Source organism: Perca flavescens, chromosome 2 (assembly GCF_004354835.1).
Source record: "Perca flavescens isolate YP-PL-M2 chromosome 2, PFLA_1.0, whole genome shotgun sequence".
Taxonomy (NCBI): Eukaryota; Metazoa; Chordata; class Actinopteri; order Perciformes; family Percidae; genus Perca; species Perca flavescens.
Genome location: NC_041332.1, coordinates 20,855,196 through 20,875,283, shown reverse-complemented (window position 1 = coordinate 20,875,283; position 20,088 = coordinate 20,855,196). Strand labels below are relative to the sequence as shown.

The 20,088-nt window shown below is 39.2% G+C and overlaps 1 protein-coding gene across 5 annotated transcripts in view; it reads left to right on the top strand.

Moving 5' to 3' along the window:
* Positions 1-20,088, top strand: part of rab11fip4b (RAB11 family interacting protein 4 (class II) b) — a 59,052-nt gene that overhangs the window by 22,081 nt on the left and 16,883 nt on the right. Inside the window, exon 3 of one of the 5 annotated variants that reach the window (XM_028593369.1) lies at positions 8,944-9,152. The exons of the other annotated variants lie outside the window; for them this stretch is intronic. Coding sequence (XP_028449170.1) covers positions 9,075-9,152 — 78 coding nt within the window. The 5' untranslated portion in view covers positions 8,944-9,074. The remainder of the gene's footprint in view (positions 1-8,943; positions 9,153-20,088) is intronic. 5 annotated transcript variants of the gene reach the window in all.

Genomic DNA, 20,088 nt, shown 5'->3' with positions numbered 1-20,088 from the left:
GCACAACACTGTAGATTTACAGCACTTTGTTCAAATGCTAACACACTGCTGTCAAAACTGTTAACCACACATTCAAAACAGAATAGATTTCAGTCTGGTGCCTATCAAACACTGCTGATTGCAATTTTAGCTGAAAGCCTAAGTAGGTGTCTTATTTTAGACTAGTTAGTGAACACATACGGTATTTATACAGCGAAAGCTCAGAAAGCCTTTTTTTGTATACAAACACCAAATAAGAATGAAACAATTATACACTGTACTGTTTGAGAGAAACAGGTAAAAGAGCAAAGATACCAATATGTTCAGGTAAGATGTCTGAGGTTATATACACAGCTATAAAAAAAGTGAAAAACACTATATCTTTACAATAGTAAAACTGCGTTCTTACTGTTTTTTAGAAAGTAATGGAGGTGAAAGCAATAGAAACACCACATTCATTTGTATTTAGAGATGACACAGACATCCAATGTGATGAAGATAACTTGCCACATGATGAGACATTTTGTAATTTGTGTATTGGTGTTTGACACTAGTGTTTTTACCCTCAGTGTATTCTGAGTGACAGTGTGTGTTATCTCAGTGAGGACTGTGCATAGTGTTTGGCTGCACTGAGCCTGTTTTGAGACGTGTGTTAAGAGTTGTGTTGCTTTGAATGAGTTTTGCAGGTGATGTGAACTGTTTAGCTCAGGTGACTGTTGGAAGTGCAGACTGGAGTTTGAGTTTTACACACGTGACTCCAGTTGTGCCCACTGTCGTTTAGCAATCGGAAAAAACTGTAATGCACCAATACTTAATATTTTAAGAAGCAATTCCACAAAAAAATGACCCTTAATAACCCTCTTAGTCGCAACATTTGCACAGACTACTACACTGTGCCTTTGTCAGACTGAATCTGAATGATGCTGTACATCAAAGTGTCAGATGGCTGAATCAGTGTGACCAACACGATACATTGAGTCATTAAGTGTGGCTTTGGTATCCAGCAGTCTGCCGTCTTTCTCTTGTGTGGATTTTCCAGTTTTTCCCCAGTGTATGCTATGCTTTACTACTGGCCTTGTAAGGGCTGCTGCAGACAGGAAATTGGACTGCTACTGGGTTTTTGTGGTAGTGGGAAAAAACATCACCCCTGTTGCCGTCCGTAAATGAAATACTTAACTCTGTCTCTCTTACTTTCTGTCCCACTCTCCTTCCTCGCTCCTTAATTTGCTGTCACTTTCCTTTCGTCTCTCTCCACTGTTATCTCCCTTGACCAGTGCTGGAGGTCTGGGCAAAGCTCTGCTAGTATCCGTCTGTCTATCTTGTTATCCATAACAAGCGGTCAGACCCTGTCTTCCTCATTTCAAGGTGGATAAACTGAAATGCTTGCAGCAGGCCTTTTGCCCCAAACCCCTCTCTCTTTCTCTGCCCCCAAATCTGAGCTAGCATTTATTATGTTGTTCAAGGCTAGTGTGTAAAACACTGTACCCCTCCTTACTACCCCTGACTACATCCTTCTTTACTGTCTTTCTACTCTGCTGCTTGTGTTTTATTTGGCCCTTGCCTGATTTAATTATTTTTATTTTTTTCTCCCTACAAGTTCTTTAAATCCTCATTTTAAATCTCATTCTCTCTTTTCAGGTTTTTTGTTTGTTTGACCCCCATTTTCGCCTTTGGTTTTCTCACTAGCTTTCGATCAGTCCACACATCTTTTTTTCCTCCAGACTTTCTTTGGTCTTTTACTCCCTCTTTCTTGTTTGTTTAGTTAGGGCGCTGATTGTCCTGTGATGTGTGGACTGAATAGAAAACCTGTCACATAAGCTCAGTTCTGGATCAATGCCTCCTCCTTCTCTCCTTCTCTCCCTTTTTCTCTCTCTTTCTCCCCTCTTTCATAAACAACTCTCACTCCCACTCATAGTGGGAGTAATGGCATCTCACCACACTTAGGGGTTGATTCACCAAACTGACTGGAAATTACCCTAAGGGCCACCTTTTGTTTACAATTTAGAGAAAATAGCAGTTAAATATTAGTTAAGTTGAGTATGATCACATTTGTGTTTGCAAATGTTTGTATTGTGATATTTTGTTACACTGCTATCAATGATAAAAGTGACTTAACATTGTTCTACCATCGACCTGTTCCAGCTGTGAGGAGAGAGACTGATAAACAGCGCATGTAGCAACTTTACAAGGCAATTTCACACATAAATGTTGCCCCCGCCTCAGTGTCACAATGCAGCCATAAAGGAAGTTTAACGCTTGCAAAAACTGTTTCAACAGGTGTTTCAGCAAAAATCGTATCCCCCACAGTATCATAACAGGGTGATACACAAGAATGTACAATAAACTCACAGCTGGCACAAATCCTTTTTCCACGCAAACGAGAACTGTGGGTGAAAAAAAGGAGTCATCTTGGTGTAAATGTTTACCACAGCCCACTTCCTATGTCTGCACCCAGGTGTATTTAAAGGTGTCTTTAAACCAGAACACTGCTCTATTGCTTATTGTGCAACTGGAATAATACATCAAAATAAAACACTGGTTAAAATGAAAATATTACTCATCACACGATGAACAGGTTATCACTGGCGTCCTGTTGTGATCTCGGTTCCAGTGCTGCATGTCCAGCATTTCTCTTTCTAGTATTCCGGTCACTACAGTTCATGCTTGCGCTTAGTACAAGTCTGTTGTTGGCACTTTGCAACAGCTGTAAAGTACTACAAAAATGTGAAAATGTCTTCATCTTTACTAGCAATATAAACATGTTTGAAAAGTTGGCTTTGAAAATGCAGTTAACTTGTTGAATTCAAATACCTTGCCCACTGTGTGTGTGATTTGTGTGTACAGTATCTTCTGTGTTTGTTCATCTCTTTGCAAAGTGCATTTATATTCCATGACCTTAGTCAGTAACTCCTTTCATGGTTCAGTGTTTTCCCTGTCAGGGAAAATTAGCAGCCATTGTCTAGTTGCATTGTTTCAGTTCAGCTCGCACCAAGTAACCTTTTAATAGAGGAAGTGAAAAACCTCCATAAAACCCTGAACATCCTGCAAAAGCTCTGTAGCACTTCTTCTTCCGCTCTGAGCTGCAAATACACCGGGCTTTTGAAATAATCACTTGAGTTTTGTAGCGTGAGAAATGTTGTAACTTACAAACACAAAGGTGTGTCTCTTTCTTTTAGTCTCTCTCCCCTTCCTGTGTTAGTTGTTATCGGACTAATCTTCCTCACTTCCTCATTGATCCCTCTGTCACTTGCTGTCCCAGTGGTCTGGTAGTGATTTGACAGATGGATAGCCATGGCGTGTATTGATCACCAGGCTTTGATTTGTTGTCAGTCAGATGCTACCAGGCCTGCTCAGCATTCCTACAGAAGATGTGTGTCACTTTTAACCAACAATCTATTTTTGACTCTTTTTAACATAGCAAGCATCAGCTCACCACAGCATTGCATTGGCTAATAGGCCTACATGGGTATAACTCAAATTGTGAGGCATGTTCACTGACTGCGTGTTTGTCAGAGTATATTGTGTCCTTCCGTAAACATGTATTCTCACCATATGAACTGTAATCAATACCTCAACTACTGGGTGTGAGTTTTCCCTGCAGGCAACACTAACCCAGTAGCCTGGTTTTACTCATATTACAGCCATATAATCACCACCAATAGATAGATGTGTCTCATTCTTTACATATTTGACCTGCAGGATTTCTTCTAAATATTCTCTGTTACTGGATACATTACTACTTACGGTATATTTCAATTTAACTACAGTTATGTAAAAACAGATCAGACCTCGTTGTTAAGACTATTGCTCATATTTTAAAGACAAAGTTGTTCGTATCATACTAGATCTGCAGTAAAAGGAGATAATGTTGCATAGATCCATGGAATACTGTACTACTTTTGCTTGCGACTTCTGTATGAGTTGTAATGACTACACACAATGGTGTATATTGTTGCATAGATTAAGTGCAAGAAGAAGTGTGAGGAAGTTGATACTAGATCAGTGTTCATTCTTTTTGTTTGACAGTATTTATTTATAGCTTTTTTGTATGTGTATGTTTGTGAGAATGTGTGTGTATTTATATCTATTCTGTGTTTGTCTATACAGGGTATGTGTACAGTCTGTGTTTATTGCCTCATGATGTCGTGAAATTAAATTGAAATTTCTTATTGCACAGATGTATTTCTCTTCTCTGTAATTCTCTTCATTTGACTTTTATATTTCCCCCTTCTCTTCATTTGTCCTTTCCTCTTGTAAAATTCATCTTCTTTCATCATACATAAAGATACTCAGTTATTCATGGTCTCACTTTTTCTGTTGAGTTTGGGAAACTCAAGAAAGCAACATAAATTATACTGCAGTTTTCAGCCTTTTCAATTTCTCACTCGCTCACTCACACTCTATCTGACCCCCTCCTCTCACCGCCTCATTATAGTGAATTTCACAGAGTTGTGCATTTAGTGCATGAATGTTGTCAGATCTTAGGCTCTGTAACAGATGTCAGCTTTAAATATACTCCTCCAAACTCCAACCTTATATAATGATAGAGGATAATAATGGCATCGAAAGTGCAACATTTCAAATTATGTGTGGTTATCCTATCAATTATGCAAGAAATAATACATTCATTTTAAAAGATCAAATCTGTGAATGTGGCACGGTCTAGTAGTCTGATCAGTCCATGCCATGCCATTCAGACTAGGGTTATGGAAATTATCGGGGGCAGGAGCAGCATAGGAATTCAGTAGGCTGGAGAATCAACTGCAGCATATAATAGTGAATACCCAAGGGTAGTGGTTCCATACCATTAGTGGCTAATGATCTGAAATGAAATTTACTTGTCACAGGTAAACTTCTGAGTACACATGTGGCAGTGCATACATGCGTGTTTACAGCACATGTGAATCTGGACATGCATTTGAAATTTTTTCTCATATGTCAACAGGAAGTAGCAGCAGTCTTTGACATTCTCACAGCACAACCCACATAAGCAGTTGTTGGTAGTATAACCCTGCCTCGTCTATTTCTTGTAAGCTTCTTCTGCTCTCCTTTCCCTCCCTTATGCTAACGGGCCTCTCCCTCTCTCGCTCCATCCATCTCTACCCCCACCCTCTTCCTCTCTATCATTCGTCTTGCTGCATTGCGAACCCCAGCAGCTGGTTGAGAATCCCCACAGAGCTGTTTCAGCTGCAACACGCACATGTTAGTTTTTTATTTATTACTACTGTACAGTATGTGTGAATGTACTTAAGGGTGTAGCTGTGTTGGCTTTAGCCCTGTGTCCATTAATCTATGAGGAGTATAATGCAGGTTTCTCAACCCTTTAATTTTACTTCACTCCTTTATAACCATTACAGAAAGTCATGTAATAATATCTTCTCCTCTCTGAATAGCGTTAACTTAACCATGTTAACCAGGCCCTTGGTCCATAACAATGTGTTGCCGTCTGAATAAGGCAGGTAGACATGAATAGAATTGTAAATGGCTTCTTTGAAAAGGGGGAAAGGGGCCAGCCCTCCAACAAATTGCACATAAACAAATAGCCACAGGCCATTGGCTGAGCCACTGCCAACATCTTTTAAAAGTGAAGGAGAAAGAGAGCAGGAGTGAGAGAAAAAGAAAGGAGACTGTAGGAAGGGTGCATTCCTTTCCACATAATTAGATTTTATTTGGCTCCCTCCACTTGGATCATATCTCGCTCCTCCTCTTCATCTTTCTCACCACCTCTCCCTCTTCTTTTCATCACTCCATCAGCGTTAAGAGTACTCAGATCAAGCATCAGGACATCAGAAGTGTCTCTGACACATACTATATGCGACACAGAGATTAGCCGGCATGCAGAGTATGAGTCATGAAATAAACACTGAAACACTGAAAACATGTCAACAGGCAGAAGACGGAGAGAAATAGCAAGAAGGTAATAAGTTCACTAACATTTCCTTGTAATTTTAGCAGGATTAAGTTTTGGCTCAGCTGCCATTAACTCCTGCCAGTGGCTGCTGAGTCCAGTAACTAGACATGAAGTGGTGAAACCTAAGCTCACACCATATAAACACAAGCTTGCAAACAGATATGCATACCCCCAGATTGTATCATCATTATAATGACAAAATAGGTTAATATAATTTAAAGACATATATATTATTCAAGCTATAAACAGCCAGAAGGTGAAAATGAATGCACAAAAGTAGCATACAGCAAAAAAGAAACTATCATCCTTCTCTTTTTTTTTTATTGGCACACAGACCGGAGGGGATTTGTTGTGATGGCAGTGGAGTGTGTGTGTGATTTATGTTTCAACAGCATGGAGAACAGGTCCTTCAAATAAAAGTAGGACAACAAAAATATGAGAGGCAGGGATGTTCTCAGATAACAATATTAAGAGAGAGTGTATCATAATAGCGGCTTGTATATAATGCAGAAATAAAGCAAATACATCTGAGATCATTACTCACAGTGAAATATAATCTTGTTTGTAATCAATTCTTTACAATGTATATACAGAACAAAGTGAAAACAAACTAACAAAAATATAATACATCCAGACTTACTCTTATGGGGTTAATGTTCAAAGGAATTCATGAACATGAATGTATATATTACAGTAATTTGAATAATAATCCAAATTCATGAGTCAGTTCTAGACCAAATATAAGGAGCAGTAGTACATTCCTACTGGTAATCTGTTTGTAGAAACAACACTTTATCCTCCATCTTTATTGCTTTGTTCAGCACAACTGAAACCAGGTCATCTTGTTCTCTTTGTTCAAGACGTACAGCTTCACAAGGACACAGATATACTGGTTAAAACAGGCTCATGGTGCTATGTAACAGCACTGGGTCTGCCATCATATGGTAATGCTCCACATGTCAGTTGTGGCCCATGAGGGTGTAGAGTTGGTTGAAATTAGGATCATAATGTTAGAGCCAGTAAACTACAGCCACATTCACCTTTTCACTAGGCTAACAATATGCAGTCTTGTCTTTAAAACAAGTTGAATTTGGAATGCAAAAAAGCTCCACTAGGGACTGACACCACCAAACAATATTACCACACATGATAATCACATTTTTGGAGCTCTAATTAGAAGAATTCTGGGCTCTCGAGTGCTGACTCCAAGTATCCCTCTAAGAGGGTCTGGTCAGCATCAAACTAGAATAGGACCAATTTAAAAGGAGTAAGGCATAGAGTGGCAGCTAAAAGAATGATTGATATTCCCTGCAGAACTGAGATAAGAGTTGAAAGAGAATCTATGGTAAACATTATGAAGAGCCCACTCTGAGAATATTTCCCTATACATTTATTTAAAACTTCTGTAGACTCTTTGAGGAATAGATGAAATGCTTTAGGGCACATCAGTAAGACCTTAAGTTGTGTGAAATTTTTAAGAAATGTAGAAGATGGCACAGCAGAAAAAAAGTAGTTTTTGCAATTGAGCATAGCAAAATAGTTTTGCTCTTCAGAGGGGTTGGTGCAAAGGGAATTTGGAGATTCCATTCTGCACATCATATTATAAAAATACCGATATGTTTATATAATCCACTATTTTATAAATATGAAGTCTTTGAGTTTTGGCACATCATTTCTCAATTATCACATCAATCTGTAAAATGTAAACTTCTCAGGAACCACGAAAAACAGCTTTATGTGTATATTGTTCACCATGCATTTTTTATTTCAAAAGAGATTTGAGGATTTTCTCCACTTTGAATCAAATAATCAACAAAACATGGACATGTATTGTTTGTTGTCTGTTTGGGATATGAGAAGTAACTGGATTGTTGGGAGTTTTTACTAGGGTGGGGGGATTCAGTTTATATAATATGATTATGATTGGATTGTGGTGGTTATAATGCTGTATAGCGCTCCAACTAAATATTATTTTTACTATTGATTAATCTGTTAGTTATTTTCTCGATTAATTAGTTAATTGTCCATCAAATGTCAGAAAATAGTAAAGAATATTACAACACAATCTTCTAAATATTTAAAAGTCCAAGTTGGCATATCCAAATGGCAAAAACAAATGTCTGACTAACGGTCCAAAACCCAAATAAATTCAGTTTAATAACATAGAAGACTTAAGAAAACCAAAAAAGTATTCACCTTGTAAAATAAATAAAATTGAATTGAATTGAAATTGTGGAACCTGGAACCAGAGTGTTTTGGGAATTGTTACTTAAAAAGTATCCATTATTGAAATAGTTGTTGATTAATGTTGAGTTTAAGCTCCTAACTGTAATGATACAGCTTAATTGGTGTTTTCTCCTGTTTTTTAAAGGACAAATTGCTGCTGTTATTTTCTGAACAATAAACAAATGCCTCTGGCTGCTTTGCCATCAACTCTCTCCTTTTCTCCTTCCCCATTGTGACTAACCAGTACGTCTTTTCTTTTTGCTGCATCACTGAAGACAAACTGTTTGACGTTAAAGTGACAACAATCACCTCATTCCCCCTCTCCACACACAGCCCACACAGGCACTGGCCTCTGACACAGAGCCAGGCAGGACTTGATATGCAAATATAGCCTGAGTAGGCGGCAGCCGAGAGCAGAGTGTGCAGCAATGTGAGGACTCTCACAGGCCCCGCCCACAGAAGCTAGTTGCTAAGCAACGATCTGCAAGGGTGGGAAGGGGGAGGAGTGGCCATGAATTCAACAACTGTTGCCTGATCTGAGCTCTCTCACTGTGTGAATGCAAGTCAGCCAGCGAACCAGTCAGCGAGAGAGGGAAAGTGTGTGAGTGTGTGAGGTGCAGTCTGTGCTTGTGTGTGTGTGTGTGTTTGAGTGTCTCTGTGTGTGTGTGTGTGTGTGTGTGTGTGTGTGTGTGTGTGTGTGTGTGTGTGTGTGTGTGTTACAGAGAGACAGAGAGAGAGAGAGAGAGCTGCAGTCTGTTGGTGTAGAAGAAGCCAGGCAGCCGGTGCAGTGTTTTAAAGTGAACGATACATCTTGCTTCGCTCCTCAGCTTCTCTTTGGACTATACCACTAACAGGGACTCACCCTTTGGACTATCCCGACTCTTGCCTCGTAAGGGAACACCTGTGTGGGGTGTGAGCCAAGACAACGGACTTAGACCCGGTGAGCAGGGAACAGTGGATGACTTCAGTGGATGAGGATTTTGCTGGTGGAAAGAGAGGGACTGCTGACCATGGACTCCCCTCACTAGTAAACGGGGTAAGCAACCAGACTGCACCCATCCAGCTGGAAAATGGGGGGGATGAAAGATCACTTGACAGAATGAGAACAAAACAGAGAAACAACTCAATAGCGAGACGTGAGGGTTCAATAAAAGAGAGGCAAAAACATAAGCAGAGATGGTTTATATGTTAAGGAGTGGGTTAAAGACTGGCGAGGTAAAGGGGGACAGTTCAGCAGCAGTGCAGAGTCCATTGTCCTTGTGTGTGTGTGTGTGTGTGTGTGCATGGAGTTGACCCTGCCTCAGAGCTTCCCTGTCTGTCTTGCTCAGCTGTCGGTGTCTGTGTCATCACGCTACACTCTCCTGTCTCTTCTGTTCACTCTGTTCTTGTTCCTGTCTGCTGCCAGTATCCCTTGTTATCATTTTCTCTATCATCATCTCTCTGATGGTAATGGGATTAATTGGAAACCAGGGTGGCTGCAAGGAGCGGGAATGACAGAGTGACTGAGATCAAAAGAAGTGTGCAGGGAACAGGACAGATATAGTACAGATAGATCGGAAAAGATAGAAGAATATGGGAAAACAGGTTAGTTGTCTAACAGGGCTGAGGAGAATGATATTTGGCACGTAGTGTAAGACAGTGTAGGCAGGTGTGAATCATTGTGTCATTTGTATTTAACTTCCTCAGTAGCCTAATATTAGGTTATTTGGAAACCGTCTCAAATAATAATGCTCTATTACTGTAATTAAAGCTATTCCATTTTCCAGCTGTTTATTCAGGACATAGTTCAGTGTAAAATGGAAGTTTATACCATATAGATTACGTGTTTTAATCCAACCCCACTGAAATTGTAAACATAATACACACAACATGGCGTAGGATGATTTAATTGTATTTAAAGAAATTTGATTTACTACTAGAAAGTTTTAGATGTCAATAATGTTACAGTAAACAATAAAAAACTCAGTCAGTTAAAAGGTTGTCTTTGTGACAGTGTCATCATTTTATAAATAAGTCTTACTATAGATAATCTAGAAAATTTAGAAAAATTGCTGTTGACAATACAACAGATACTTGCTGTACCTTTTAGCGCCTTCTAATATCCATTCATTATTCCAAAAATAGAGAGGCAAGGTGAGTTTTATTTGTATTGTGGGGATTTCAATGGCAACACATGACATCAGACTCTATAGTTGTTTTGAATGCTCCTGTTCTGTAACTGGACATTGCATAGTGAGATTTACTATTCTTCAGCTGAGCAGAAAACATTTGTTGATTGTCCCTGGGCAACCAAAAACAAAAAACGTATTTTCCACTAAAAGAGTTGCTTTTTACAGTAATGTGTATTCCGTAAACAAGATTGACATTTAGCCAAGCGTCTTTGACGGTGCAGTGTGTACACCAGGACTAGAATAACTAGATTAACATGCAGTACTTAGCTGTACTGGTTGAATGGAGGTTAATCTGTTAGAGTTAGAACAGTCACTCCTCTCTATGATTTCTGTCATACTGTCTAATACACTGATACTGTCAGAGACAAAAGAATAGTCTCTAGACAAAACAAACAATTATCTTAACACAAATACATTTCCCCAGAGTTAAAGGTCCAATATGTAATATAGTTACTGTAATAAATCCAAAAATTAACCCAATCCACCATCAGATATTAAGGAAACATGCTAAGTTGAAATACCATCTTTTCTGACAACAATGCTAATGCCAGTATTTTCTTCTTTTGAAATTTCCATTCTGTGACGGAATATCCGTTTGTGTTTTGGCCTGTGTGTTGTTAGCAACTGCCCAGTTTGACAGCCAGGCCGGGTTGCCAGATATACCTGTAAAAACGTAAACAGAGCACGCTACAGCTGTAACGTTGAGGCCATGAAAGCAGCAAACCTAAAAAAACAGCTTTTTTCTAACAGTTGCATGACCAGAGACGTAACAAACCCCTAATTTCCTCCTGAACAGGTAGCTAAGCATTAGCTTCAGGCTAATTTATCACAGCTACAATGGACGGGTCATTTCAACATTTGTGTACTCGCATTGAATTATATAGCTAGAGTACCCGAGTTGGTTACTCGCAAAAACAAATTGAGACACAGCCAGTAAAGTGATCCCGACTGATCCTGGCTAACGCCACCATGCTAATACTGCTAATGTTATCGGAGGACCAGGCAAGCGGGTCACAGCTCTTTACAACGTGTAACGTTAGCCTGTTCAGCGGCCGTAGCTGACAAGGGTGAGTTATTTTAAGCCAAGAGAGGGGGGCTGTAAATCAGGAAGAGAGGACTGTGAGTTTGCAGTGTGTTTAGCGATTGTTGCCGTAATTCTAAGCCAATAAAGTGTGTTCAGTCGGATGTAGAGGACTGCAAGGTAGTGTAATTTTTAGCGGTTCCTACCATAATTCTAAGCAGAGTAAGTGTGTTTGTCCGTTGGGTGGACAGCATGGCAAGGTTGTTGTGTTTTTAGTGGTTCCTATCGTAATTCTAAATTCGAAAAAGCGTGTCTGTCAGTTGGGTACAGAGCTCCGCGTGAGCACAGGCTTTTGTGACTGCCAATGTAACCTGCATCTAACATTAGCTACTCCGCTGTGCTGTGAAGTAATGTTTGGCTGTGTGAGACAAGCGTCTGGCAACATTGTTGTGGATGCTGGGGTCTCAGTCTGGCAACCAACGTGAACTTCGAGTCTGGGGAGGAGGGGGCGGGGGAGACGACACTCTCCAGTATTTTGAATTTGTGCTGCAGTAACTATTTTAAACACTAGCTGTCGGTATTACATATTGCACCTTTAATATACTGTAGTTTTAAAGTCATATTGTCTGTGAACTTCTTATAATTGTTTTCCTTTTAGAAAATGTTTGAGTTATTGTTGGCACAGAATACAACATTTGAATGACAAAATTTGCATGCAACAGCTGAAAAGAAGCAGGGTCCAGACCACCTGCTGAGGGTCTGCCGCTAACGAACACACTGAAATGCCCCCATTCAAAGGCCGATAGCAAAAGGGCTGACAAACAGTCGCTTAGGAGAAAGACAAAGCACTTTGTTAAAGAAAGACTTTCTTTTTCTTTTCGTTTGATGACCCTAAGAGGACAGTCAAAACGCTAGACACAGCACACTTTGGCTGTGAGAGGACAGACTTCAACAATGAATGAGCCAGAGTTTATAAGTGTTTGTGCTGCTACATATGAGTTAGTGTGCTGTGCTTTTCTTTGAAGATGAATCAAACGTCTCTTCTTGCAATCCCTAATAATACTAGTGATGATGATAATTCAAGGGAAACATGACTGAACCATCCCAAATGCTAAATCAGTGGACTGCAGACCTAAAACCATTAGTCAACAAAAAAAATTAATCTGCAAAAAATTGATAATGGATTAAAGTTTTTTATTATCAAGCAAAAATGTTAGAAATTCTCTTGCTACTTTTATCTGGTATATATCATTGTAGATTAATGGTTTGGGGTTTTAGACTGTTGGTTAAACAAAACAAGAAGTCTGAAGATGTCACCTTGGGCTCTGGGAAATTATGAGGGATATTGTTTTTACTGTTTTCTGAACCACAATTATCCTTTGTTGCAGCCCCAGTGGCCTGTGTTACGCTGTCTGTTGCATGGCTAAAAAGGAAGCACTTGGTTTGACTTCTGTGGGTAAATTCAGACTTCCTTGTTTTGATGTGCAGCAGTAGTGCTTTTTGTTCAAACATACGGTGTAAGCAGCTGTCAAACACTTAAGAGCTCAGAACAGGTGGTTGGTATGCAGAGAGCAAATAAACTAATAAACCTACGCACCTGCCTACTTGTTGTGACAGCTTCTCTTAATTACACTTCAGTGTGTCACTTATGCTGTTTGGCTTATATTTGGATTTTTAAACACTTGTCCACACAAACATTGAGCTTTCTTTTTACTTTCTTTCGCTCTCAAGCATTGGTAACCATGTGTACAGGGATATAAAGTACAAGAACAGCTCTTTGGTTTAACTTTTAGACCAGATTGTGCCTTTTTTCTGATATCACACATCGCACATTGACACCCCCACCCCCACATGTAGAGCATTGACTGAATGTTGTGCAGCAGTCAGCAGGATACAACCATTGCTTTGCTTGCAGCTTTGTGATCTTCAAGTACTGGAGCTAAATTGTTTTGTCATGTTCTTGGCGATGTTTTTCTTTGTAATAACAGATGCAGTTTAAGCACTGATTCACACACAATGTAATAGAACACTCATAATTACTCATAATCAAGATGTATTTCAAGTTTTCCTTGTTTAATGTGCTTACTGTATATGTATACACACACATACATTACATTACATGGAAACGTTGGGATCAAAACACTCGTAAGGATCTTTGCTGACAGCACTCCTTTATTAACAGCTAACCTCGTCTGTCAACACTACCTGGATTTAACCCTCTGCTCTTGTCCTAAACCATAGTCTGAATGTTGATCTTTACTCTAAATCCAAATTTTCACATTAAAATATCCCCTTGATAAAATATCGTCTTTCTAATTTCCAATGCCATTTCCGTTTCATTCAGGAAATTCAGACATGCAACAGAAGCACAGGCACTCGCACTGTTTCACCTGTTGGGGTTTCGTGCATGTAACTTACTGGGTTTCATTGAGAATACCTCCACAAAGTCTCCAGTGTACTGCTCCAGTCCCTCCCTACATTGTCCTTTGTCCAGCGCAACATTCCTGGTAATCCAAGCAGCACATGTTTAGACTCAGGTGGAAACAAATGTGTGTGTTTGTAATGCTTTTATATATTTGTAGTTGTGTGTGTCGAGCTTCAAGCGTTATTGTTTTACTTACAGTTTTGACTTAAAGATAAATGAGCAGGGAGGAGGGGAGGGTTTCTCACATTGGGGAGTCTCAGGTGTTTTTGTTCAGCAACAAGTAATACTCCTTCAACTTTCTGATAAATTATGCTTTTCATTGGCATTTGATCACCTCAGGTGTGTGAGTGTTTGTGTGTGTGTGTGTGTGTGTGTGTGTGTGTGTGTGTGTGTGTGTGTGTGTGTGTGTGTGTGTGTGTGTGTGTGTGTGTGTGTGTGTGTGTGTCTCTCTCATTTGCTAATAGTTTCACTCAGTGTTGACCTAACAAAATGTTCATGGAATACGAGTCATTACTTCCTCTTTGTGTAATGTGTGAGTGTGTGCATGCGTAGGAAGAGTACTGCTTACCAAAAGAGCTGAATAATACACGCAGGCAGAAACATGTACATACACATAGAGTGTTTATGCTGCCCTGTCATGGTATTTTGCTAGAGTGGTATTAAAGCAATGATCATCACTCGACAACTGAAGACTATTTAAAGGTAATATCTCTACATTAGCAATGGGTTATTGATTTCATGAAAAATTAATTCCTTGATGATTTTTTAATTTTATTTGTTTAAGAAATGTCAGAAAATAGTGGAAATTGCAATCACAATTTCCCAGAGCCCAAGCTGACATCTTCAAACAAACGGTTCAAAAAACAAAAATATTCCATTTAATATTGAATATGTCAGAGAAAATCCCCACATCTGAGAAGCTGTAATCAGTAAATGTTTGACGTCTGTGCTTGAAAAAAATACTCAAGTGATTGACCAATCAAAATAATCGACTAATCGTTTAAATTTTTGTGTACACATTTGTGATTTAGAATATTCTGTAAAGCCTCTTATACTCTCCTGTCCCGGAGCTTCTCGTTACCCACTGGTGCAATCTGAGGCTCAGAATGACAAAAGCATCCACAGGTAACAGTCACAGCGCTAAATATCAAAGCAGAAGCATTAAATGATTCACTTTATAGGGGAATATTTTTGTGGTGGCAGCACTTGAGGAGCTAAGGGCTTAGAAGAATGGGGAGAAAGAGAGTAAGACAGGATGAAATAAACAGAGAGAGCAAAGCCTCTGCAGAGAAACTCATCTTATCTCTGGAGCTCGCTCAGACAAACACAAGCAGAGAGACTGCTGTTCTTTCTCTCCCTTCTCTCTGTCTCTTTCTTTCTCAATTTGCTTTATTGGCATGACAAAATAAATACATCTGTGTTGCCAAAGCATAAGAACAAACATACATATGTATAAACAGCAACAAGGAGCAAATACATCTGATATAAAAATACAAGTGAACAGGATAATTATTATGATATAATTGCAGATACTAAACAAATTCTGTGCATGTCACTCAAAGTCACTCTCTCCTTCTCCTCACTCTCTCTCTCTCTCTCCTCCCTCATTCTTTTTTCTCTAACTGATCCATCCTCTATATTCCCCCCTTTTCACTTTTCTGCTCATCCTCCAGTTTCTATACTGCTGACTCACACTACATTAAAGCTTCAGTGTGGATTGATCCAGTTGTCAGTTCATGCACCTGCACATCCAATCCCTCCCCACACTTATGTAGCACTCCATCTCTGTTTGGTCCTCTGTTGTCTTTTGCACAACACTTGTTTTGCATGATTGTACAGCAACAAGATGGTTACTGTCTAGCTAGTTATACAACAAATAGGCGACAGGAACAACACCTTTTTAAAACCCTATAAGCTGTATAATTCTTTCAATCTAGCTTTGCTCAAATGACAAACCACAAAAGATTTCCTTTAAATATTTTTAGAGGATGGTCCTCAATGGAGAAGATCAGCTCACTTAAAGCTGTATAAGTTTATAACTTTTCAAATGTGGAACATTTGTAATTGATCAAATATCTAATGCAGATCAACTTGCATCAATAATTCTTTTATTTATGATATTATCTGCTGTATTCTTTGTTTGCTAATTGAGTTTTTATGTAAAATTCTGTAAAAGTTAGAAAACAAGTTTATGATAAATACGTGAAACTAAATTAGACACATGTGGTGGGAATCTCACTCTTGGCAGCATTTTCAGCTGAGAAAATAAGATATTCAGGTTGTACCACTCTTTCTGAGGCAAGTCCAAAGCCAATCTTCTCGCTCTTTTTCCATTTAGATCAATAGGGCTATGGCCAGAAGGGCAGATTAATGATTTGTTCAGCACTAAACTGGTATTGACTCTATAGCACTCAGCATAGACTAAAGGGGTGTGAGGAGGAGTTTAATGACAGATGTTTACAATGCTGCTGTTGTCCAACCTGATAAAGAGTTTGGGCCTTTAATGACTTAGAGATTGAACAATAACCATAAATTGATTGGCCTCTGTGTGTGTGTGTGTGCGTGTGCGTGCGTGTGCGTGTGTGTGCGTGTGTGTGCGTGTGCATGGTCAGTAAAGTTGACAAAATGAACTTGTACATTTACTTTTACTTTTTCAGAAGATGAATATAAATTTTTTTCTACAATCTGTCTACCAAATTGAGCAACAACTTTTACCCATGCCATCTAGAACGACACATAGTACATTATACATTTCCTATGAAAACTGAGTCAATTTCACTTGACTTCCTAAGAACTGTTGGTGCGTGTATGTCCATGAGGAATTTGCATCGTGTATTTGAATAGTTTAATGATTTGACTGCAAGTCACCTCAGAAGTAATAAGATTGAGCAGGAGGACTTTGTGATAAACTTTTAGTGTATCTCTGAATGCATGTTTCCCTCACACACACACACACACACACACACACACACATATACACACAAATACTGCTTGTCAGCCTCCCTAGCAACTGTATTGTAGCAGTAATTGCAAAACAGTAGCATAATTTGCGTCTCACAATATTCAGTATACAGTGTTGCTCAACAACTGCAGCATGACAAATACATTACTCAACATTTTTGAGTTTCAGGGCTGTGTCAACATAGTGTGATTGGTAGTCATCATTCATGTTACATAGACTTCCATCTACGCACTGCTGAAAAACTAATGTCGCTGCCAAGCCCACCTGAAAGCTAATTAGGAGGTCAAATTATTTTCCAGTTACTTCAAAAAGATTTCCAAAGTTGAGGCGCATGTGTTGCACAGATATATAGCAATGCTTGTTGTTGTTGTTGTTGTTGATTTTTTTGTTTTTTTTAAAGTTTGTTTTAGCTGTCTCTGGACTTTTTCTTTGCTCTACCATCTGTCTCTCTTCATTTTTCCACATTTGGTGATCTCTCTCTCTCTCTCTCTCTCTCTCTCTCTCTCTCTCTCTCTCTTCTCTCTCTTCAGTAGAGAAGTGACAATGATCCTTTATTTTCTGTCCCTTTATCTCTATTCTTCTAAATTTTTACATTTCTATTGCAGTGGATGTAAATAATACATTTTTCCCAGAGAGCCTGGCTATGTTAGAGCTTCTTCTTTACTCTGTAGCATACATAAGTATTCATGCCGCACAACAACTGTACCTGGAAAATCTAGGCTAACAATCCCTGTATCTATACTGAAGGTGTGTGACTTGTATTTTCCTAGAGAATGTTGACAGTTGTACTTGTACACTCATTAAGCCACCCAGACCTGACATGTAATAAATTACCAAACAAATCTGTCACATGTGAGTAATCCAGTGATGATTGAGTATGTAGCTCATCTTTAAACACAACACCTGGGCGGGGCTCTGCTAAGGGGGTAGTTGGATAGAGAGAGCATTCACACATACGGCTAGAAGTTGTAGTTAACATGCATATACAGCCAGACACAGTATACACATATATATTTGCATCGTTTTTTCAAAAAAACATCACCACATCACCAGACTCAAATGGACCACAAACGCACAGCAAAGGTCTGTTCACTCAAACTAAATTTCTCATCTCAGAAAAAGGAGAAATGTTTTGTCTTCTTCATCTCTCCATCTTTTTCTTCTCTGACATTAGCCTCACCTGGGAGAGTGGGGAGAGAAGTAGGGAAGATAGGATGTCTGTATTTAACTAGGTCAGACCCTGCAGCAACAGACTCACAGAGAGATCAGAAATATTTTTGCTGTTTTATTTCAAAAAATGAAGAAGAAAAAAAGCATGTACAACAGCAGCATGCTGTGCAGAGTTTTTTTAACATCTGTTCCGACACTGTGCTTTTATAATCCATGGACATTATAAAGAAGCAATGTATGTGTACATTCTCATTCAGTTAATACAGTGAAAATCAATAAAATATGTTCAAACAAAAAACATTTAATGGTGATAAAAGTCCTCCTTAGACCAAAGAGTGATGTGAAGGCGTGTCAGGATTCAGGCAGAGCTGCTGCAGTTAAAAGCACAGCAGATCTCGGTTCAAAGCCACTGGCAGGTTGGATGTTGTTTGGCAAGTTTGTGCTCCAGGGAATCAAGCAACTCAAAACACTCATGTTTTGGCGGTTACAGCCCCCAGGCTATTCTGGAGCAGGCAAATACAGAGAGAGGCATACAGTAAACACACACACACACATACACACACACACACACACACACACACACACACACACACACACACACACACACACACACACACACACACACACACACACAGAGAGTGAGTCAAGGAATGCTGACACACGTTCACCTGAGCAGAGGAAAAGGAAAGCTCTTTAAATACTTTGATATTATTAACTACAGCCTCTACTAGGTATATTGTATTATTGTAGCATGGGCATGATGTAGTTAATGAAAATGAAGGTATAAATAACATTATATCGCTTCATCAACTAGAAAATGTGTTACTCTGCCAATGAAGGGATAATTTAACGTAAATTTATTGCATAAGCAGGATTTGTCATCTTTTCAACCCTTATTGAGAAGTTTAGTTCTGTATTTTGACTGGTTTGTTTATATTAGGTGAGCTAGCACTACATATGAAAAAACCTCTTCGTCTCTTTTCCGCAGATCGAGCGCAACGCTGTGTTTGCTTGTTCATTTCTTCAAATTGTTGTAGTGGACAGCATCACACTGTTTATTTTTTCTACTGCAGGGGAAAAAGGAGATTGGTCTAAGGAATGCTAAAGAGATCTTTATCCTTCCTTTTATTCTCGTGACTCAGCTCCAGACCCCATAGTGACTCTTTGTAACAGTACAGAGCCTCAGTTTATAGGTTCAATGGGTACTTGTTCAATGGGTTGTACACAGGCATGCAGGTTTGTGTGTGTGTTTGGTTGTGTATGGGATAGGGATGTAAACAAATATGAATATATTATTTGGATATGTAAACATAATTGGCTCTAAACACTTGCAGTAATATTAGTTATTTACAGACCATCTCAATTTTGACTTGTATTTTCACACTGTCAAAAAGCTCTGTTTCCACTATAGTCACATCCAATGCAAGTCGTGACTTATTTGATTATTTAGGTTACATTTTTAGTTTTTTTTTTTTGTTATAGATACAGACTTTTACACTCACTAGACATTTTCTAACAGTTGTTTGGTGTAGGCCCTGCTCACGTCTGGTATAAATTTGACTACATATAGTTTTGTGACATAGATACAGATAGTAGCTTTTTGTTGCATCCTTCATCTAGACACCTCCTGTATCTTTCTTCACAGCTCTCTCACTCTCTCGTCTAATCTTGCCATCGCACTCTACTGCTATTTCCTTTGCAATCCTTCTTGGCTTTGTTCCTTATGCCCCCTTTTTCTTCTCCATGCTTGTTAGCTGTGTTTTTCTCTTATATGCTTTTTCTTCCTCCCCACCTCCATCCATACTGCCATCCATGCCTTTTTCACTCCCCCTCCACCTTTCTGTCACTCACTACCTAAAGTGTTACTCACCCTGCTCTCTCTCCCTCCTGTCTGATCACCTCCTCCTTCATGCTCTCAGCTTTTCAGTCACGCTGAGATAAGTCCTTGTTCTCTGTTGCATTAGACGAGATTTGAGCCGTTGAAGAGTGAAACTAGATGGAGCGGGACCTGTGACCTTTGACCTGTTGCCCTTTCAATTTTCTAGCCCTAAAGACCCCCCTATGTGACCTTAAGACCATTCCCACAGTGAAGGAATTTACTAAATGGGAAATCCAGCCTAACACAGAATCCACAAGTGTTAATACTCGCAAACAACCATGATTTGTGAAAAGCTCTCCTAAAACTAAAAACAAATTAATACCATTTTAATGAATTTCAGAGGT